Consider the following 23,797-nt stretch of genomic DNA (forward strand, 5'->3'; position numbering starts at 1 on the left):
TCTAGAAACTATTATTTTAAAAATTGCATAACTATAGGCGTTGCAACCGATATTATTGCAACCATTATTCTAAAAATTGCATAACTATAGGCGTTGCAACCGAAAGATTTCACGGTCTAATCTTTAACTCTTTATTTTGATTCTGATCACTCGTATTTTCGTTTCATAAACTGCTGCAAGCGAAACAATCTTTTTGGAGTGTCTGATAAATTGATCTTTGTCAGACAATTATTTTACGAGTTTATTTAACAATAATATTTTATGTCAACCTTCAATCAAACATGACATTTTTCATTATATTTAAACGACAGCAACACAAATTTTCCTCCAATCCAATTCATTGTAAATTTATACTGCTTCTGTTCCATCGCCATTCCAGCAACCGGAAACCCAGATTGATGCAGGGAACCACCTCAACATGGATCCCTCATCGGCACCGTTATGTCCTTCATTGAAATGGAAATTCTGAATGTGAGTATTATTTAATAGCCTATCGTACCGTTACAGATATGAAAAACACGACAAAAAATAACATTGGGGACAGTAATGTTTCTGTACCCATCGGAAGCGCTATGAGCGCACCCGTACTGCCTTCGTTTTGTGAGCTTTCAAGACTACACGAAAAAAAAAAACGATTGAAAAGGTTTTGTTTACAGCAGCGCGAAAATGTAGGGGAAAAAAAGCGGTGGAACTCTTTCACTGTCATTATTGGAATTGAATGTCGGATGATGTGTTGCCAAATGCCGCGGGGTAAATTTTTCAGCATCCGTTCCCGAGAACGAAGGTTTGTTGTTGACCCGGAAAGAAGCTTCATGCCGTTGCCTTTCACGACACAGGCACTCAAGATGCGAGGCTCGAAGTGGACAGTGAAGGGGGGAAAGATACTCGTATATGAATGTGGAAGTATAATGCTCTGTACAGTAGGTGACAACGTGCTCCTACGATCGACCTGAAGGTAAACTCCTGCAAACTGTAAACGGAAACTTCCTACGCGCAAAAACTGGAAACCCCGAACCAGAAACCACAATAATCACGGTGAACCAAAGCACAACAACACCAGCAAAGAAAAACGAATGTGAATATGGGGTGTAATGGGAGGCAAAAGGATTTTTGCCCGACTGCATAATTTATGGTGCTTTTGAAGCCACCCTTGGTATTCTTTTAGAACTTGGGAAGCCCGCCACCGTTTTGGGGGCTTTATTTGGGTGGCGCAATCTCTCTGCCTGGCCAAATATGACATAGAAAATTGCACGGAAAACAATTCCTGACGTTGGGATAAAGTTGTTGCAAAACTTTAAACCGCCGGTTCGTTTTGTTCGCTCTGCTGTGGATTAATTATTTAACTACGGCCTAAAGTTTGCAGGTTTAATGCAAGATTATCGTACGTCTTTGGTGAGTTTTTTTTTTTTTGGCCATGCTAGAATACCAAGCTTCGTACTTTGTGCTCATTAAGCCCAATTATATACGGGAAGTTTGTGGCTCACGCGAAACGAGCTGGACAGCAAGGAGGATGCTATTGTACGCACTATTAAGGGTGAATGGGAAGGTTTTTGGTGTTACAGAATATTAAGTTCGGATTAACTTGCCAAGACATTCGATTGCATTAGGGGAAAATGTCCTTTCGGGTGGGTTGTAACGAACCCGGAAATGTGTAAGTGAGTGAGAATGTAGGACGGTAAGGTTTAATGAGGCGTTAATGGGTAATGACGCTTGAGGACTCTTCAAAACCAGATTATAGCACCCCACATTAGCTAGCGTCAAGGTTACAGCCTTACTTACTTTATCAGGTGCTATTTCTCCTTACGTTGTCACTACAACGTCAGGAAGGCTCAGCTTGATAGTTCTGTCTTGTAGTGTAAAAGACTTCGTCTGCCATTTTTGTGATTTTTAAACACCAATTAGCTATGTATAAAACTCACAAATAACTTTTAATTGTCTCTTTTCAGCATAGTTTTCTGAATTTTCCAATGTACCAAATAAACCTGGAAAATTTCCAATAATAGCCCTGAAAATTCCCTAACATGAACAAGGCCATCTTTCAAACTTTCATTTAGTTTCCAATTAAAGCTCCTTTAATGTTTCATTTCATTTATTTATTTATATTGTTATGCTGTTATTTGTTATGCTGGATATCCTGCAATGGATGTCTGTAGAGCAAAGGATTTTGTATCAGACCTTGTATATCGACTTTTGAACAATCTATTGCCAGTGTATCTGGGATAGTGCGGGGATCTGACGTTCACAGGTACTGAACACCCAGAGCTGGTCCCCCCTGGAGGCCAGAGTCTCAAACTTACTATCTCATAGTGCTAAATTTCAAAGGGAACGCCACAACAGAATGCCCAGAGAATGTGCATTAATTGCATACTTTTAGGCGTACTATTATAGCTTTCTAGTTTAATTTGATTCGAAAGCATTGTGAAAGTTTTTTTAAAGAAAAAATACTAAAATCAAAACTATAATCAATTCATCGAGTCAATTTCCTTGATCATATCGCACGTGGACGCTTGAAACATTCAGCTTCGTGATACTGCTTCGGCGAAATTGTACAACATAAACAACTACAACCATACGAAACCGATGTTCCGATTATTTGTTTTTGTTCATTCGACCCGAACTCTGCACTCCACGTTGCAGATGAACACGCAACACCGACCGGCAAGCATGCGCAAATCGTCGTCGACCGCCAATGGAAATGAACCCATTTGTTTACATTCGTGCCACTTGTTCGGTCTGCAAATCCGCACAACAGCACCCAAAGGGACAGTCGCTAGAGTGTGTTCCAACCAGCCGCACGTACACGTCGTGCTCCAATGCACCGAGAATCTTTCGTTTAGCATGGTGCGACCTGCGTTCAGTCGTTTCAAGTGAAGTGTCTAAGTGGTGAGAATTAAGTGCGTGTTAATGCGCCGTCTAGCATGCTTGCTGTTTTATTCACTTCCACTTGTTCCGGTGTTCGAAGCCATGCAGGCTTTCTGCAGTACTATTTCGCTCTGATAAGCGAGCTAAGGTTGGTAAAACGCCAGCAGCCGGATTATTTTGCGCAAAAATTGATAACGAACGACGCACACACTGGGACGAAACGTTTGTTGCGCTTGTCTGCCTGCACACATCAACCACGAAAACGGGACTCCAAACTCCATTCATCGATAACGGTGAAATCACTTCTTCAAATGAATTTGCTGTTAATTTTGCAACCGCTCGATACCGCATAGCAATTAGTGGCGGCATAAATTATTCACCCGTCCGAGCGGGTACTTGCACTAACGTTGTTCTTGGGTTTTGTATCAAATCAACCGTACATCACCTTCACCTTTAAAGCTAAATACCATCCCCGTTCTCTCCATCAACGGAGGACACATTTGTGGTAAGAAACAGTTTGAGAAAAGGAGTATAAATTTCCCCGTGAGACATAAGCAAACGATACGCAAGTGACGGTTGCCGAAAGTCCGTGGTGAGCGGAGAAAACCACAAGTGATGTGACTTATTCTTCATTCTCTCGTACGTCAACCAAGCGCGGGAAAATGGTGTTTTCAAACAAAGCAATCACGGTGAAGCCATAAAAGTATCACAGGCGGTTCCCTTGCTTCAAGGAAGGCCTGCCCGCGCGTGTGCATGTGTGACGAAATTAAAAGCTTGCGATTTAATGATTATTTTTAATTATTTACCTTGTTAAAAAGTGAAATTAACGAACGAGCTTTCGAACAGGGCAGAAAAAAGTGCATCGAGTGCAGAAGAAAAATGCATTGAATGGATTGAACACGGCCCGTGCAAGAGTGCACACATATACCGTCTCATACGTACGATTGAAAAGCGGTTACGCTTAAATCACAACCAAACATCAAACACTGCAAAACAAACCAGTAAAACACATCCGCAAGCACACACACACACACACACACACACACACACAGGGGATCGTGGAAAACCCGGTAGTGTGGAAAATGAATTGGACCCGTAATCGAATCAATTATGTATAGAGTTGCATTGCTGCTTCCGGTGTTGCTGCTGCTGCAGCTACCATCATCCGTCGCACCAGCACTCGGTAAGTGTTAAAGTAGATCGGGGAAGGGAAAAGCTGGGAAGAGAATCATCCGTTTGCACACCAACACACATTACTGTAACGCCATTGCACTTTGGCATTACACCGGCACGGTTTGTGGTTTTACTTTTCTGAAGTTCAACACAAAAAAATGAACAGAAGTACAAAAACAAACACTCTTCAACTGGCAAGTACGAATACACGAAGAAAATAATTAATTTGACATTCATTCGGTACGTTGATGAACATAATTATTTATGGGCCTACGCAGCCCGCGCCACGGTGAAGTCTTGTAATGGCAATTGTAATTAATGCTTTAAAAAAAAAGGTTTTTAAAAAACAAATCCCCGTCAATTACTATCAAATGGCAACTTTTTGTTTTGTATTAAACTCTCTCAAACTCTCTTTATTTCTTGTACGCTTTTGAAACTAACGGTCTCAAGTGAAGAGTTTAATATGTAATTATTGTCCCTTTTCTGAGTGCCTACTGTTGTACTTGACCAACCCAAAGGACACATGCTCATCATGTTGGCTCTTCTTTTGTTTGACTATTATTTTTTGTTTTATTGTTACGGTTTCACACTCTCACACAGTGATGATGAAACAAATGCTTCTATGCTTTGCTCGTCTAGCTATGCAAAAAAAAAACTATTCTGAGGAGAATGATATTAATGCCGTGATGTTGTGACATTTCCCGCAAGGGAATTTAGTGGCATGAACAGAACAAACCTGAAAATGGTAGATAAACACGCAAACTGTAGGCTGCCTGAGTGCGAAAACTAGTATTTGGGCTTTACAGCTGGGTTTCAAACTATTTGCGTATGTTTCTTTGCACAATTTTAATGATGTACAATTGAGTTTGGTTTGTAAATGTTTTAAATGTTTTAAATGTTTTGCAGTCAATTTAACTTCAAAATTATATCCGGAATTTTTGAGCCAGTACTTTGTAAACAAATGTAAATAAATATATGAATGTAAATATAATGTAAGCAGTACTGATCTACGATTTGCCTACTTCGTGGCGTAAATCATCACATTTATTTATGATTGTTTCTGATCATCCAGAATGGACATTTGTGCAAAATGTTTTTAATATAAATTCTACACATTATATGTCACTTTTCATTTTTATTTGAGTGGTCTTTAAAATAAAAATAAATAAATAAATAAATAATAATTTTGTACTATGCCCTAAAATCTAAATCACTTCAACTCTTATTAGAGGATAACAACAAATTCATTTCATTAAGTGTAAAAAAAGGAGTATAAGTGAAAGAAGTGAAAAGAAGAAGAATATAAGAGAAATTTGAGATTGCGAGTCTAGACCCGAAAGCAGTTAGAGACGAATTAAAATCAAAACAAGTATTTTCGATCGTATGACAGCGATTTCCAAGAGTGGTTTGCATACTTTTGGGCGTATATTAAAGACGTTCCACACGAAGCGCAACTCGCAGTGCAACTCTGATTTTGCCACAAAAAATGCTGTGAGTTTGATACGAAAATGTATCAAAAATCGACAGCATTTTGACAGAAAATCCGTGTTGCGCTACGAGTTGTACTTCGTGTGGAACGCCTTTAATAATTTTAAATCATTTTAACGTTGACTGCAATCATATTCTTCTTCTTGAGCTGTGCAGTCCAGCAAAGAGATCTGAGCCTGCCATTGCTAACTTCGTTTCCCGTTTCCCGATTACTGACTTCGTTTTTCCCGTAGCAGGATAATTTGTCCTGCGTATGGCAAAAAGTTTAGGAGGGATTTGAGACCTAGTTCTTCTGTGTGTTCCACGACCGCTGCGGCTTCCTTGGATTGATCACTGACCTAGTATGTAGTTAAATGGTAAATTCTGCGTACAGGTACACATTCGAGCTATGAAGGAACAAAACGTTCTTACGCAAATTAATCTTATATTTCATTACTTTAGAAATTCAAATATGTCATAAAATTACTACAATCTTAACTAGTCCCATGTGCATGCCGTTCTTTTGGAATAATAATAATATAACTTGGAATAATAGTAACTTGTCATACATGCTTGTCACATACTTTTAGGCTAAATAGTTATTTTTTGTTCCTAAATATCTCTCATTCATTTTGAGGTTATTTTTATGAAATTAGAAAAGAAACGACGTACAATACCTCACCTTTTAAGCCCAAAAATGTGAAACAATTTTAATTTGCTAAATAATAATAATAATAAAGCATAATAATCACAATTTTCAGCATTAATATTTGACCGAAGCTCTACAGCGATTATCATTGTTAAAACACAATAACACGTACAAAAGTCAAATTCACCATTCACCTCTTGTCAAGTTAACCCGCGACAACAAGCGCCTCTGATTATCGGTCCAACGGATTTCGAAGTTAAACAGCAAACAAGCACAAACAAACGCCATCACATACCCTTTCGCTGCAGCGAACTGCATGCATGCAGTTAGCAATGACAGCACAACATTGCAGTAAACAAACGACCGTCCTGCCTCGGCTGGCATTGGTTTAACGAAATTTTATTAAAGTGCTCACCAAACCCATAGGCTGCTCGAAATGTAAATTCGCTTGCTAAACTTTTCCCCTTTTCCCGATGCTAACAAGTGCTGTGTGGTGCTGTGCTTTTTGTGCTTACAGTTGCAACTTGCACCCTCGAGAACAGCAGGTTGCATAACCGGCACGGCGTGATTGGATTGGAAGTGGTGGACGAGGTGGAGGTATAAATTTTCTTGCCATGCTTTCCCCACACTTGGCAAGGAAGAAGGGTGTGCAGGTTTGCTCGGCTCGTACAGGTACGAAAAGGCGACAGGAATCGATTCACCCACGGTAGCCGCACACGCGGTAGCGTTTCAAGCTAATTATACTTTTTAGTTTTAATTACATGTTTTATTGCAGTCATAATTAACATCATAAAAGTCGGTCGCGGGCCCGCTGTCATCGAACCGCGTTTCGTGAAAATTGTAACGAGATAGGTCTCTTGTGTGTGTGTATGTATGTGTGCGGTTCGCTGGTTGAAATCTCCTGTCCGTGCTGAATCGGCCGTCAGGTGCAAAACTCAGTATCTGTGGTCGATTTTCGCGCGATTTTCCTGTACGCCGAGGCAAACTTTTAGCACAAAATGCTCTGATTTTGTCTACCGCGTACACTTGAATGGATGGAAATAATTTTTCCCAGCACGCAAACACCCGGTAGGGGCTGTGGGTTTGTGTATTGGGTGTGGCGGGTAATTTTCCTACACTGCCCGGAAAATGCTCGTTATGACAAACCATGAGCAACTAGGCGCCTCCACCAACTCACACCACACCCGGGGCCAAATTCGAAAAGGATGCGTGCTCTGCGTCTGTGGACACCTGGTTCGCTTTAATGTCACACAGGGCAGGTCCGCTTCGCAAAGAAGTGAGGTGTAATACGTGGGGACACATTTTCCTTCTCCCCCCTCATCCCAGCTAACAGCAGCATTCACGGAAAGCGCTTGCTTCATTCGTTCTCTAGGCCGCACTAAATTTTCCGCTCGTTGACAATTTATTTCGGGGTGCTGCGGTCATAAATTTCCACTTCAATTAGCTTACACGGGGATATGAAAACTTGCCTGCCACATTTTCCTTTTACGCCCAAGCCCGTTCACCCGCAGCCTTCAACCCTCTTAACCGACGAGCAGGTTGTATGAAAACTTGCCCAAAGGGCCGATATGCTCCAAGCGTTACCCTTGCTAGTTCTGTTCATATTCGCTCTTTCCCGCGGAAGCCCCTGGAGGGTTTTGATGATTTTCCAATTGTTTAGCGACTGCACAAGCGTGTGTGTGCGTGTGTTTGTGCTACTCTTCCGTGCTTACGGCGGCATACACAAGCGGATCGTGTTTTTGCTGCACGATTTCACGCTTTTAATTTTCAGCACCTAGTAGCACGGGGTCGTTTTAGTGCGTTGTTAGCCCTTTGCAGTATTTTGCAAACACGTACACTCACACAAACTGATTAAACGGTTTATGTATACACTACGTGCTGCAATCGCTACAGTTCGTAGCTTTAGCACTGTATATTAGGCTTACATGTATAATCGATTTTATGGTTTTTCTATTAAATTTCTAAATTAGTTTAAAGTCCTAACATCTTAATTCATCTCTTCAATTGCATACTGCCACGTTGTTCTGCATTCCCACTAAAAAGATCATCGTTGACTCATTTTTTAGCTTGTTAAACGCCTGAAAGTATACAATGTTACTGTTCATGTTTTGCAGTCTCCCTAAAGGGCGTTGGGAAACCATTGTAATTCTTTTAGGCCAAGGACAGTCGACGGCTCTGCCAGCCCCTTTGCTTACATTGAGCTACTGGCGACAGTAGCAAATTTGGTGCATACTTTTAGGCGTTGCACATTCGAGAAACAAACTAGAGTCAAATACAGCGAATATCATAATTAATTAGCACCTTTTAAAAATGTTGCATAAAGTGAAAAAAAGTGCGTTAAAAAACTCCTCTTTATGTATAATTTACATTTAAAAAAATACAATATTACATACCTTTTTATGTTGTTTTTATTTCACAAAACTTTAAATATAGTCAAAAGCTTCTGTAAATTAAATCATAAGCACTTTAGCCACACAAACCCAGCACACACTTAACGGATATAGAGCCAACGATACTTAGAGCGATAAAAATAAGTGCATTCACGTAGGTTGCTTCTCATTACGTCGCTTTTCACGGATCGTTTTTCCGTTTTCTCCATCGTGGAGGTCGTTTTTTTTTTTTGTGCCGTTACACTGTTGGTGTTTGCAACTGTGACAAGCGTACGAAGCCCCACAAAAGTCCCTTGCGGAACACACCAAAGCACACACACACACACACACACACACACACACAAATTTGCAAGTACTAAAGATTAAGCGGTATATGTTAATTTGAATGAATTTATTATCGTACATTTCGCCCCACCGTTCGCATAACATAAGGGAAACCAAAATGAAATGCACTCGGGAGTCGGTACACTGCCGGTGGCAGGCAGTTTCCTCGTGGGCTCATTTTCCTTTCCTGCTTCGTACGCAGGAGGAACGATAATTATTTTTGTTATTCTAATTATGGTATTTTGCAAGTAGCAGCAATAAATACTGCACCTCACCTTTGCTGCCCGCCGGGTTTCGAGGTTTTCCGCTTTGGAGCTGCTCATGGTGATGGTAAAACTGTTGAGCTTTTTTTTCGATCCTTGCCTACATGGTAGCGATCGCACAAGATAAGCGCAAGTGTGAACATGGGTAGTTTCTCGTAATCAAGTAAACTTTACAATTAACACCTTGGAGATGGTGCAAGAGGCGTGCTTTATACGCATTTATGTTTTTAGATTGTTGTTTTTGATTGGAGATTTGAGATGTAAGTTGTCGATTTATTGAGATATCTCGGAGTACTTACTTCGTTTAATTTATTTTATAATTAAATATTTTCTCATTAAGTTATGTTACTGAAATGTACATTCTATGAGGTAAGTCCAATTCGTTTTTTGTAGCAGTAATCAAAGAGTTCAATTGTAGCATAAAATGCTGTAATAATTAACACAGTATTCAATCAATTTACATCGATAATCAACACTGGATTGTGGAAATTGTGTATGCCCGCAATGGAATGGTTGAATAAATACAAACAAATCTAATATTTGCATTCGGTATTGCATTTCATCGAAACTGTGTGTCATTTATTTGCCTCAATTAGCAATCAGTGAGTGAAAAGCTGAAATAATCAATTTTGTTCATCATCACTAAACTTACAACAACAAAAAGACGGTCTAAACTATACTTTATAAAAGGTAAAATACTCAAAAAGGTGGCAATTTGTTCTGCACTATAAACGCCTACATGTATGCAAAATGCAACACATTCCGCAAAGGACATAAAGCGATGTTTCAATGCAGTCAAAAATTGACACTCATTTGACGGCAACATGTTAATGGCTTATTCTCGATCGTCCGTTGATTGAACAATCCGGTCGATTTGTTACCCATAGCCCTTATATTAAGAATCATTTTTATAGGAAGCTTTGTCCTGGGCATAGACAATCTACAGCATAGACAAATGCTAGTTTAGAATCATTTTCCATCTTTGCTGTTCTAAACTTAGATACCAATAATTACTATACAAAAATGGTTTTCTACATCAGCTATCTGAATAGCTTATCTGAATTGATTTTTCAAATGCAAAAACGGAAGAAATTTTTTTTTAAATGCTTGAAAAAATATCATCGAAAATTCTTTAAGTAGACTTCCACTCCCAAATAACCTTCCACAAGAACTATTCTTAAACATTTACTCTCGACCTTGGAATGTGGTCGCTACCACATTCACATTCTAAAACAACGATTCATCCTTGTCTTTTCGTATGAATTTTGGTGACCGAGTTCCCCATCATCAACATCAGCATCATAACATGTTTGCACAACCTAGTTGATGAATGGTAATACCTTAAATCGCTTCTCCTTTCGCCACTATCACCTGACTGCACTACCAGACCACAGCGTGCAACTGCATATGTCCTCGGGATAGGAACGAAAGATCTCATACCTTTCTAGAAAAAAAACACACCCTTCCACAGATTCTCTCGTTTCATTCACAATCTTAAAATCAATGTCAGCATAAAAGAAACGGTAAAGCATCCTCAACATCATCATCATCATCATCAGCCTCATCGTCGTCGTTTGTCGTTGGCTTTCTGCTCCGGAGGCAATGGCAGCAAAAGCGATAATTTAGCATGACCATTATCTTTAGAGGATAATGCTCCTCCACGTGGTGTATGTGTGTGACACCCGGTCGTATCTTTGGCGAATAATTTACCCCTAGCCCTAGATAGTGCTGTCAAGATTCCGACAAGCGAAGCTTGTTGCATGCGGGCGATAATGAGGCTGATTTTTGGCGTCTCCTCCCTGTCGGATAAGCTTCGGCTGCCTCTAACATGTTCTGTTTCCCATTTTCCGAAACGATAACCAACGCGTGTGCAATACGGCAAATCTTTCTTTCGTGAAACAGATCAATTTCGTTCCTTATCTTGTTTGCTGCACACACGAGCACGGTTATCTTGCGGTTTGCAAACATTTTGGGCGAACAAAACGCTTCATCCAAACACGCTCCATTTCACCTGTATCCTGTACCGGTGAGAATCGTTCCGAAACGGATACAACGGCACACCACGACACACCACGGCATATCCTTCGCACCAAACGTAACCCGCTAATCCGCAACCGGTTCGGATTGCAATAATTTAAAGTTTGAATGAAAATTGATACCGTCAGCAGCGCGCTCATCGTACAACATGCTTCAGCATGCCAGCTTTTTCGTTACTAATGCCTGAACGGCAGGTTTCTCTTTTTACTCCGCAAAGTCTCGGTACGATATCTGCAACGATTACCGAAACTATCGGTTATCATTTTCTATCATGATCTACCCACCGTTCGCCCACAATCAAGCTGAAACCTCGGGCTGGAATTATCTGGCGGAACAGATTATTAGTGAGTGTGAGGGAAGGAAAGAGAGAAAGAGAAAAAAGGCGAATGCACCGGGGCATGTGGTGCAACTTCACCAATAAGCCATTTCACTGCGATTTTATTTTGCTGGCCTGGATGGTACACCAAAAAAAAAAATAACCGAAAACGCAAACTGTTGGTGGCATTTACGCTTTGTGCTGTCAGAGTTAACGGTTGGCCATTTCTTGTTCGCGTTCGGTTTGCAGTAAAAGCGGGTGCATTGATTGTAAAATGGGATTTCTGTATTGCTCGTGTTTGTGTGTTTGATGGTCACTGATTTGTTTGTTTTGTTCTTCTCTTGGTTGGGACGCCACGGAACCGGACTGAAGGGTGTGTGTGTGTGTGTGTGCTTACAAACGTTGATTATTTTAAAATCTGATTGTGCATGAAGCGAACGAGAGAGGAAATATTCTTAATAAGTGATGTTTAAATGTTTGTGACATTTTTTTTTAAGCTGTGGCTTTTCAAATAACAAAAGCATCGCTAAGCTATTGTTTGCAATTTTTGTTGTCAGTCATATATTTTGCGTAACCAAAGAACTCAAAAGCATGTTGTCCTGAAAATGTCATGCTATGAAGCTTGTCATGGATTATAACAAAAAGCCTTCTTATGTTTCTTGCTGTATTTTATATCAGATTCCTAACATATTAATTGCAAACATCCTGCCTATCCATAACTGCAGATACAGATTTATGATTATAAATTCGAAGTTTACTTGCTGTATGGTCCTACTCAACAATAAATGCCTAAAAGTATGCAATTTATTAAATTTTCCAAATTATATTTATTACAATCGAAGTATCTTGTTTCTATTATTCGGGCAATTTTTGCAGTATGATAGTGCTAAAAATATGGTCCAATTTTCATTTCTATTCATGATCTCAATACATTTTATGTACATTTTATGTTATTCATGATCTCAATACATTTTATGATCTCAATACATTTTATGTAGACGAAACATCATAGACGAAACCACAGTTGTCATTTTTAAATGTCGTTCCGTATCCTTTAATTCCTTAAAAACTCATTCAAGATTCAAGAACTCATGCAGAAGAGCGTCTTGCATAAAATCACATTTAAAATTTCCAATGAATTTTTATCATTAAGCCTAAAAGTATACAAATTTTAACATATGAACGATGTGTATTGCGATCTTCTTAACAATGCGTTAGTCCTTTTCGAACAATGTATGATGCTTCTAATTGGAACAATTCTGTAATCTACACGTTTATTAATTTAAATTAAATTTCTACTATTACAAAATATTTGGAAATAAAATAGCTTAAATCAGCTGCATCCATTTCAACCCCATGTATACATACAAACCACACACTAAATGGGCTAAAAATAGCTCCAAACCTATCGTTAAGAACATTAAAGAACGTTTAAATGCCTCCACATTGAACCGTTTCGCAGAACAAACCTGTCAAACGCACGGTTCCCCAATCTTATCCCCCCCCCCCCGTACACGTTTCCGGCACCAGCTTTAGCACCCACCCTGTTAGGCAAACCCCCGTGCACGTTCACAATTTCCGTGCGCAACGTGCTCCATAATGATGAGCCTGCCACCGGGAGACATCGTCTGCGCTTACGATTCCGTTTAATGGACTTTGGACCACCACCGGTGGGCTGCAAACGAGCAGGGACCCGCGGTGTACTTCATGCCGTAGGGTGTCCCTGACTGCTGTTCCTGCTCAGTTAGGTTTCGGATCGGATGTCGCTTTTCAGCGAGCTTTCGGCGAAAGTGTACCCGGCACATGGAGTCTGCACGTTGCGAAACTATGGTATGATAATTTCAAACAACCCTCGGGAGGACACCCAGCGCCCATTATGGGAAGCTTTTGTGAATTCCGTTTTTTTTTTTTTGTTCCCTTCCTATTTGTATTTCTTGGAGCGGATCTGGTTATTCCGATGTAAAACTTTTACCAATTTGTCCAGCGGGTGTGCTGGAATATTTTGCGAACCATCGAAAAACAGTTCACTTACCGGAAATGGCCACTCGCGCCACGTATCCATTTCCACCTACGAGTGAGAAACTTTGTGCTCTCGTTGGATTGGGCCTCACGATTGGGAGGCATAATTTTATCGATATTAATTTGCACTAATTTCTGTGCCACTCGTGGTGGGCTTCCTTTTCGTACTGCTTGTCTATCGCATGAGAGTTGAGCCCTGGGGCGCTATCTTTTGTGGTGTATTGGCATACCCAGGAAATGCCCGATGATGAGCCTTTGCTTCATGTCGAGCAGCTTTGGGGGTTGTTCGGTGCAGGTATCCGAGGCGTTGACTGTAAGCGAGCAGGTTTCTGTTGTTGCATAAATAATATTGTCCGATGCTTTCCCCAGGCAGCTGCTCTAACATGGAAGGACACATTCAAATGAAGCTACTGAAACGTTCGTAAACGATGTGTGTGATCTAACGTGTTCAAAAATGTACTGCAAGATGCAGCAGACTTGAAAGAGATGTTCAATTTAAAGGTCAATACATGGAGTGAAATAAATGCGTGCATTTAAATTTTTAATGGCTTGTACTTAAAAACTATTTTGAAGCTTTCTAATGGATTTTACACATAATTTTCGAACGACTTGTACGTAAAGGATAAATTGTATGTGATGTCACACTAATTGCATACACTTAGGCTATTTGCTTATTATTTTCTTAAACGTTTGTTCATAACGATTTCTAACCCAAAAATTTAATTGAGTTAAAGTTTAATATCAACTGTTTTTCGCATGTAAAATCACACTCACAGTGATGAAACTAATTAAAGTGTAAAAAGTTGGCAAATTAATTAACCATCACCTGCAACTGTGCATAGATTGTTCAATAAGCTTCATTCGATAAAGTAACCCATTCCATGAAGTGCACTCCATTCCAAAACACCAAAAGTGTCCACAATGCACCAGCAGTACACACCGACTGTATCCTGGCCAATGTTGGCCGAACCAGTCGGATGAAAGCAATTTAAATAAACAGTCAGCATTAGCTTTAGCAGGGGCAAAGTTTTTGACTTCATTCTGCAGTCAAATGTAAATGAAGTGTGCAAACAACTCCTCTCCATTCCTTTCCGCTACCATATGTTACACCACCCGGGTGCCAGAAGTCAACCACAATTAGTCTGGCACGGAATGTTGTCTCCACTATCTCCACTTTTTGAACATAGCACAGGCAACAGCAGCACGAATTAGCCACCAGGAACATCCCACACACCATGGCGTTAGTTTTAATCGCAACTTTAACAACCATTTTCCACCCGAAACACATATGGGATCGCCCTTCGCTTTTTTCTCGATCTGAATCGTTGGCTCGATGTTAGGGACGATTCTGAGGACTAACGGACTTGTAGTGGAAACCGAAAAAAAAAACTTACACTCCTGTCATGCACCAACGCTATTGCACTTTTGGTCGAATTTTCGTTCGGTCCTGTACCGAGCGGGGCAACTTTTCGCATTGAAAAGTTCGACTACGTACCAGCGCCCTAAACTTTCTGCACACTGAATCACAAAGATTTAAAGGCCTGCTTTCTTTTTTTGCTTTCGTCTGTAGCAAGATTGCCAGCTGTTTAGCGAACGGAATGTAGTTTTGTTACAAAGAGCTAACGGAAACAGATGCGACTGTGATAAAGACTTCGGAGCGGAGTATGCGATGTTGTCTGTGGAGTAAGTTATCGAATAAAAGACAGAATTATCGAAGAGAGAGAGAGAGAAACGCGGCATGTAAGACGAACTGAAAACTGCAACAAAAAATATTCAAAAATACACAAAATTCTTAAGAAATCCTGATCGAAGCATATTCACTGCCTTGTGGTTGAAAGTTTCGCAGCGCCTAACAGTATGCAATCGATATTATTAGCATCAGTTTTAATCCTTCCCGTCTGGCTAGCCAGCAGCACAGAGTTCGAGTTGAAGGCAACCGATCATCAACTTCAAAAGTTTTCAACCTCCTTCCTCACGGTCTCTATCGAGGCAGACTGTTTCAAATATACAAAGCATAGCTCCAGATGTTAAGCACCCAATCCATAAGTCTCGAAATATTCAGTTTATCGAGTTATTGGTTAGCGAAAATTGAAGAAGAATAAGGATGAATCTTTAGCTTCATTATTCGTCAAGTATTACCATTGTTAACTTTGAAAAATGATTTACTTTAAATCGTTCTCTGTTATCTTGATCGATTGTGTTGTATTTTACCAATTTTAATCATTCGCACACGCTTCCTTTTTTAATATTTTATTCCACAGTTAATCTTTCCCCCTTTTTCCACTTAGAATTGAAAGCATCCCAACCGATATCAACCGACCGCTTTCGTTGCGGCTGAGATTTGTGCCCTTATTTTCCATTCTTTTGCTCATGTTTCTCCCAGAACCATTCTCTTGCTTTTAGTTTTCTCCAGTGAAACAAAGAATTCTCCTTACGGTGCTCGGGAAAAGCTCCTGCATAGGGTGGGAAGAAGGGATGTGGGACGGGTCGAATTTAAAACTACTCGCTAACTCTCGGCAAAAACCCATTTCGCATGCCGTATTATTTACAGCCGTCCATGAATTATCGTTCCTGGTGCTAAGTCAACCGGCCCGGTTCAATGCCGCACGGGCCCAGCAGCTGAAGCGAAGCATCGCCGAGCAGATAAGGGAACTGGATCAGGTGAGTAAGCATGGTCTGGCAGTCTGGCGATCTCCCAAGCGTATGCTTCTGGTTCTGCCGTTTTAAAAGATAGTCCGATGGCTCCGAAAATTGTATCAGAAAATTTAATTTAGTTTTATTCTAACTTTCGTACACTTTCTTTTGAATTTTTGCTTTAATTATTCGTCTTAAATTCAATTATAATTTATTGATAGCAATATGGCCTGGCCGTCCTTTATAAATTTATCACATAATTTATTGATAATTTTTTATATTTATTTCTTTAGCAATACGGACATACCTATGTAAGGATTTAAAAAATTCCTTGTTCTATTTCTTTAATCATACGATTCTTTAGTATCATGAATCATGTACTTAAATTTTTTGTTGATTGATTTTGTAGCGCCTCAAAGTATGCAATTCTGCTTACAAAAGCACTTTTACTGTATGCAAACCATTCACAGGCTCAGCTTTAAAGATTCCTTCAGCTCCAACTATGTTATTATAGGTTTAAATTAAGTCTTGTTACAAAATTAATAACTATCTCCACACCACAGTAACAGTATTTGTTTACCAACCTCGTTTGCAGTAAGCAATTGGTCGCAAACGCAAATGCTTATCATGAAATTTGATATTTTAACCACCAAGCGGCCCCAGCGGGCAAATTCACTCGAATCGATTTATTTATTGCATTTCGATCAAAAACATAACCCAATTTGCGATGTGTGCAGCTGTGTGTAGTATGTCCCTGCATAGAAATTCAATATGCTGATTCGTGTTAAAAATATCTCTGTTGGCGCTTAATTGCACAGTTCCGGCTAAAAAAAAAAAGTAACTCCCACTCCAATTTTACCCTGTTAATGGTCAACACATCACCAATTGCATCGGTACCGCAAAAATCAATTGCCCCTTTTTTTTCATCCCAAACCGAATTCCTAATTTGTAACCAAACACACCGACCCATCTCATGGCGCCTAGCGTCCCTTTTGCCGAGATTTATCCACCCCGGATCGCTTAAATCATATACCTGCACCAGTTTCTAACCGGGATCTCTCGGTTCGTTCGCTTGCTGAACTCGTGACCACAATGTTTTCCTCGCACAATTTGTCAACAAAGCGAGGGGCGATTCGCTAACGTAATTTATTCTACCTTACCCATCAGAAAATGGTACGCTTGGGGTAACGTTCATCACGGCCACAAATGAGCATGGGTAACTGAGGTGTTTTTTCATAATTCCTGAACGGAATGGGCTTCTTTTTTGTTTTCGTGTACCGTACAATCCATCCTGTCCCGCAGGACTCGGTTATTTTTGTCCCCGTTATCTCCATTTAGTTTGGGGTTCAATTTATCGCGGATATTCTACCCGCAAGCTTCACGCAGTATTTGGGACACTACACGGGAGAACACAATTGGTAGGGTGGAAGGATGCATTTCACGTTGTTTATAAAATATGCAAAAATTGATTATCCCACCGTTTGGAGGTTTTGGAGCAACGTGTGCGTGTTTTTTTGTTGTGTTCCTTCTTTTATTTATCCCCAAAAATACTGTACGTACTCCAGCGTGAATTTAATACTGCTACACCTTTTGTGTTGTGTGCTACTGCTGCATGTATTCTAAGCCCTCTATTTTTTTCCCCCTTTTCATCTCTTAACCACATCCAACCTGACAGGAAATTGCACCAACACGGCCGGATAGCGTGTTTCTCACGCACGAGCTATTCCCCGAGCAGGAGGGTGCATGGGCGATTACACCGATCCTTGGCCACATCCGGACAGCTATCCTGAAGTCAACGCACCGTACCGCCCGCTGGTTGATCGTGTGCGAGGAGCAGAGCCACGTCAACGTGAGTCTATTAGCGCACCATTTGGCCAACGAGGATTACCGGGAGGTAGGTAGGGAAGATGGGGTGTGCGAGGCAGTGATATGGAGATTCTTTCATTCCGATGGGAGTGTAGAAAACATGCAACACGGGTTGCAAAGTGTTTGTAAGAAAAAGGTTTATTGTTACGGTTAAGAGTAAAACAAAGATTAACGTGCAGGAACCGCCTAAAAGTATGCAATGCTAATAATTTACGTTTTTCTAGATTTTTTACTGTTAGAAGATCACCGTTTAAGACATCGAGTCATTACTTTTTGTGAAGAAAATGTCGGTTTTTATCGAATTAAGAAAATCGAGGGTGAAATCGATCTTTCAAACTCTGAACCAAACACGAATGTGAATTTCAAACATTTAAAAAAATAATTTCACTATTGTTTCCCTCAGTCTTTACATTAATTATTTTACAGACTGATGGTCTCACCCTTCCAATTCTATTACAAAACATCCGTTCAATTTTGATGACCTGAAGCTGAGCAAAGATAATAAGACAGTCGAATTTAGAAGAATTGACGTGATGTTCGTTGGAATATTTCACCGATATTGGATCACATAATCAAAAGGTACTCTCTACTGGTTCAAATGGCTGGCATATGGTTATTGAAAAATAAATATTAAAAACAGATATTATAATGTTTTAAGGTAGTGGTACTCATTCAAAGAAATATTCTTGTATTGTGCAATCACAAAAAGATTAAAGTTAATTGGATTCATAGAATCGGAGAAAGAGTCAACCAAAGTCAGCTTGGCAGAGTAAAAAAAATTAAATTCTCCAAACATAAATTGCATACTAGTAGGCGCTGTTATTGAAAGGATTTGTATCCCATCTTTAAAAAGTTAGCTTGTTTACAGCCCAATAACATTTCATTCTACTCACTTGTCAACCAAAAACACATACTAAACTCAGAAAGGGTGTCTATATACCCGTCACCGCACGGAATGAACGGATACTCGTCCGAGAAGATCACGTCGGTTTCATCAACCAGTACGAGCCTGTTGGCACGTGTTGACTCACATTATACTATTCTAACGGGTTTTTTTTCTCTTCTTTCTCATTCTCTCTCTCTCTCTTTTATGCTCCATCCTACTCTGCAGAAACTTTTCCTCGGCTACCCGCTCTACGATCGGGAAGCGACCATAATTCATCATTTCGCCTTTTTCAAAAACCCATCCAGCTTTCTCTATCCCTATCTGCGTGCCGGTATCGCACTCACGGCCCCACTGGTCGATCACCTGGTCCAGCTGCTAGCTGACGGTGCGGCCCGGCCCGCCCTGTCCGACTTCTTCATCGATGCGGCCCACGAGTTCGCGCTGGCCGTGTGGCAGCATGGTCAGGGACTTCCGTTGCAGCCGCGTCGCTACTTTTGCGCCAAAGCGCTTCCGACCTGTGCGATCCACCCAGGGAGCGTCGCTCGTGTGGAAAAGGATGAGCAGCTGAGTTGTGTGAGTGTTACGAGTTGTCTCGTAAAAGGCCTCCTTTCGGGGCATGCACAAGTACATACCTAATTTAGCTTGAGCTTATTTAATGTCACAATGGAAAGGGATATCCGTACGTACGTGGTTCTCATCGTTTCGAGCGTGATATCCTCCTTTCGAGCGTGATATTTGTATAAACGAGGTTAATTTTTTCTAACTGGCACATAATCTTACACTGAAGTAGACAGGCGACAGGCGACAGGCAACAGGGGACAGATAATGGTACATGGTAATCCGATAAAGTCTTGGCCGAGTCGTTTCTGAGATATGAATTAGGATGAATTCTTATTAGATTCTTAGATATTTATGTTTTCTTTTGTCATTTGTATAGTGCGTCTAGACACATTTATTAAAGATGGAACCTAAGCAAAGAGATTCAAGTGAGCTTTAACTAGCTTGCGTACTGTAATTTTGATGCACGTTTAATCAACCTGGATGTCCATCAGATGGCAACAGCAGCTCAGAATTTATCAAGAACAAGATAACATGAAGATACTGAATTCAAGAAAAACTTTCATAAATCTTATTTTTCTTTCATTTGCGATTACTTCCATGCATTGCCTACCTTTAGGCGTATTTACAAAGCTCCATAAAGAAGGGCCCAAACGTATGTAAAAATTGCTCACTTAAAATCAAATTTCTTGAAATCATCTACCCACCAGACTGACAACCCGACCGATGTCGATCAGATCATGTTTGCGGTAAAAACATGCGGCAAATATCACAAGGATCGTGTTCCCGCATTGAAAAACACTTGGACCAAGTACGTGCAGCATCTGAGGTACTTTAGCGATGTCGACGGTGAGTAAACCCGTTTGTTTCCGTCATATATTTTTTTTTTGCTATCTGTCCCATTTCCTGCACGAATCGTTCTCGTTGTCAAAACCAATTCCACAGATCCTTCGATACCGACCGTCGCTACATCCGTGCCCAACTATAGCGCCGGGCACTGTGCCAAGACGTTGGAAATTTTACAGCTGATCGGGGATGAAATTCGCTACAATGGAAGCCTTCAGGCGATCCGGTGGGTGATGCTGGTGGACGATGATACGATCCTCAGGTAAGGCTTAAGGGCAGCTTTAAATGTGATTTACATATTCAAATGTAATTACAAGTTAATGGGGAGCCGGCGGAGTTTCGGGCTTGGTTTCGTTGGCTTGCCGTTTGAGGAACGGTTCCTCCAGATTGATTTACAAAGTTGTGCTGATCATGAATGCAGATTGGTAGTGGTCCCTGACTTGGGGTGACCACAATTAGTGCACACAAAACCCAGTGTCTTAACAATTACCGAACCGTCCAGCACCAAACAGGAACACACTCTACACTGCCAAGCAATTGAATAGCAAACGAAATCATTACTAAGCAAACTAAGTGTGCTGCAAACAGGTGGAAATGTATGCATACAGTGTCCATCGCGACTGTGTGCCCACTGCTCCGTGGGGGTGATGGTCAATTTATGAAACCATAATTCCTGAAATAGCTCACAAATCCTTGGGCCATTCGGGTTTAGTTTGACCGGCATCTACAGCACTGCTCCACACACCACTCAATCCTTTATCGAAAATCCTTTAAGGCATCAGTAAATTTACCCCGCGTCTGGTTCTTACAACCTTTCTCCTCGTCTCATACTGAAGCTGGAAACGAAACGGTAAGGGAGAACCAATGCGGCACTCATGAAATATTCAACGCGCAATACTCAAACTGACACCTACCGCACACGTTTGCCGGCCGACGGCGGTTGCACGTTTCCGGCGATAATTTTGACCTATTGTCGGTCCGATAGGTTTTGGGTTTCGGAACGGATGGGTGGATAAAATTGACCATAGCATGTTTTGATGGGCGGTGGTGAGTAGTAGTTCTGACTACTGACCCCAGCTCTAGATCGCTGCGAGGATGCGGCATGATGGCAGTTTTGATGTATGGAACCAGCAGCGCAGCATTTCCGGACGTGTGGTCGGTCTGTGTTTTCCATTCCATTTTGTTAGTCCTTGGCGGTTCTTGGCGGTTACGTTCAAGAAGCTCGTAAACGTGCAAAATTGTTGATAAAAAGGAAAAGTCGTACAATTAAACTTTAAAACTATTTTTAAAGTATAAAAAATTAAGAAAAGTAAAACAGGAAAAAGAAAAACCAGTAATCAAACATAAAAAATACTTAAAAATGAATTTAATTATCAAACTTTTCTTATATGTTTCAGTTTATCTTTGAAAACTTTATGCTAGTTTAAAGCTTTATTTAAAAAATTTAGGTAAATTTTATGAGAAATTCTTCAAATATTTCTATATCTTTATCTTTTTTACAGTGTTTAAGAGCATTTGAAACATTTTATTGTTGGTTGAGCAGAAAACATAAGCATTAAATAAATAATCAAAATAAAAAATAAATCATCAATCAAACAAAAGTATCTAACAATGCAAAAAGAATAAGGTTAAAGCTATAGGAAGATGTATAAATATGTAAAAATAAGGAAGTAATCAATAAAAAAACTAATGATACATAAAAAACAATAAATAAATAAATAAGAAAAAAAATTAATATTTACAACATTGCAAAAAAGTGACACAACACAACGAACACAAAAATACTTTTTCTTCTATGTATCTTCTCTTGTTTGATAGTTGCGTTATTTATCTCCAAATACTTCAACCCAATTTTCAAGAATTCTTGCATATTCAAACTGATGTATAGAAAATGGTATTTTTCGAGCAAAACAAGAACATGGTGCTTTAACAAAATTCGTACCACTTAACGCCCGCGTATGGTGCCCTCAAAACCCTGACTTCCGGAAATGGCTCTTTGCGCACAAACAAATTAAGCAACGTGTGTCGGTTGGTACGCAGAATTACCTTCCAAAAACCGGCCGCTGATGCGTATCATAAATTCTGTGTGTTGTCCTGTGTTTGTTTCATTCATTCATGTTTGCCTCTTTGCATTCGTCTCGAATTCTCTCGTCCGCAGTTCATCGTCGTTGGCGCGATTTCTGAGCTGTTACGACCCGAGCCGAGATTTGTACCTTGGCGAACGGTACGGTTATCATCTGATGGGCCCCGCTGGCGGTGGTTACAATTATGTGACCGGTGGCGGTGGCATAGTGCTGAGTGTGGCCATCCTGGACGCATTGCAGCAAACGTGCGAATGCCCATCGGCATCCTCACCGGACGATATGATACTGGCGGCCTGCCTACAGCGACTGGGCATCAGACCGATCCACTCGTCCCTCTTTCATCAGGCCCGCCCATCCGACTACGCACCGGAACTGCTTGACCGGCAGGATACGGTGTCGTTCCACAAGCACTGGCAGATTGATCCGCAGCAGGTGTACAACAGGTGGTTCCGCCAGCAGGATGAACGTTATTCGCAACTACAGGCACGTTCGACCTACTCCTATCCAACGGTCGCGCCGAACGAGGACATCTGCAAACACTCGAACAGTGTCCACAAAAGTGTGGAGTCCGAACCTAACCTGTGCCGGCACAAGGATCATCATCTCGATCCGTACCTGCGTCCGACGCGACCCAACGCCAGCGTTCGCAACGAGAACAACAGCGTACGTGAGCAACGGATAGGACCGACGACGACGAACGAGGACGAAAATAAACGGTCACCTCAACAATCCAACCATAATGACCGTCATCAACATCCGGAACGAGTGTTACGGTTCGGTACGAAAGCGACCAATCGTAATGTGCCCCCGATGGACACACACAACCCTACCAGTGGTGGCGGACCGGCGGTCGACAGTACTGGCCAGCCACCGCCGCCACCACCACCAACACAGCAACATATCCCTCGCAAACATTTGTGCGAAAGTAATGAGCTTCAATCAAACGGCAACGGTCTTTTGCTGAGACGGCAAAACCTCCAAGAGTCGACAAACATAATCAAACACACCGATCTGTAGAGCATGGGGCTCGGTCGAAGGAAGGAACCCATTTGGAGGAGAAATTAAATGTGAAAAACAGGTCTCCCCACCACCACCAGCTCTACCGGCGTGTGACAGTCACGTACAACCGTGCGCAGTGTATGTATGTAGATTTGTAATGAAATGCTAGGTTCCAGTCTTTCAACCTACGAAGGCTCTTCATCGCACGATCTGGGCCTGTAATGTGCTTTATAAATAAAATGGAAATTTAAACAAAACACAACAAAAAATGCATAACATACACCTGGCCATAAGGATACTTACTGTAGGACCACATCAAACGTGGACGTGACTTGCTTATACGTTGGAAATAAAGATTATCATGGGACCGTACCATGCGGTCCAGTACTGTAGCGAGTGGTTGAAAGTGTTTTTTTTTTTTACT

The 23,797-nt window shown here is 40.9% G+C and overlaps 1 protein-coding gene across 1 annotated transcript; it reads left to right on the forward strand.

The window, feature by feature from the left end:
* Positions 1-3,915: 3,915 nt before the first annotated feature.
* LOC126565836 (beta-1,3-glucosyltransferase) lies at positions 3,916-23,391 on the forward strand. Its single transcript, XM_050223046.1, has 7 exons — positions 3,916-4,045; positions 16,052-16,161; positions 17,810-18,028; positions 19,112-19,459; positions 20,155-20,293; positions 20,390-20,552; positions 22,449-23,391. Exons 1-7 carry the CDS (start codon positions 3,973-3,975, stop codon positions 23,389-23,391), a joined length of 1,995 nt encoding a protein of 664 aa, XP_050079003.1. The 5' UTR covers positions 3,916-3,972.
* The last annotated feature ends 406 nt before the right edge of the window (positions 23,392-23,797 follow it).

The sequence above is a fragment of the Anopheles maculipalpis genome, chromosome 3RL (genome assembly GCF_943734695.1).
Source record: "Anopheles maculipalpis chromosome 3RL, idAnoMacuDA_375_x, whole genome shotgun sequence".
In the NCBI taxonomy this organism is placed as follows: domain Eukaryota; kingdom Metazoa; phylum Arthropoda; class Insecta; order Diptera; family Culicidae; genus Anopheles; species Anopheles maculipalpis.

What these genes read in the sequence shown, in the direction of transcription:
- LOC126565836 (XM_050223046.1), top strand. Translation starts at nt 3,973, where the DNA reads ATGTATAGAGTTGCATTGCTGCTTCCGGTGTTGCTGCTGCTGCAGCTA. An exon ending in ATCCGTCGCACCAGCACTCG is followed by an intron (nt 4,046 to 16,051) that starts GTAAGTGTTAAA and finishes TATTATTTACAG; the next exon opens with CCGTCCATGAATTATCGTTC. An exon ending in GACGATGATACGATCCTCAG is followed by an intron (nt 20,553 to 22,448) that starts GTAAGGCTTAAG and finishes TCTCGTCCGCAG; the next exon opens with TTCATCGTCGTTGGCGCGAT.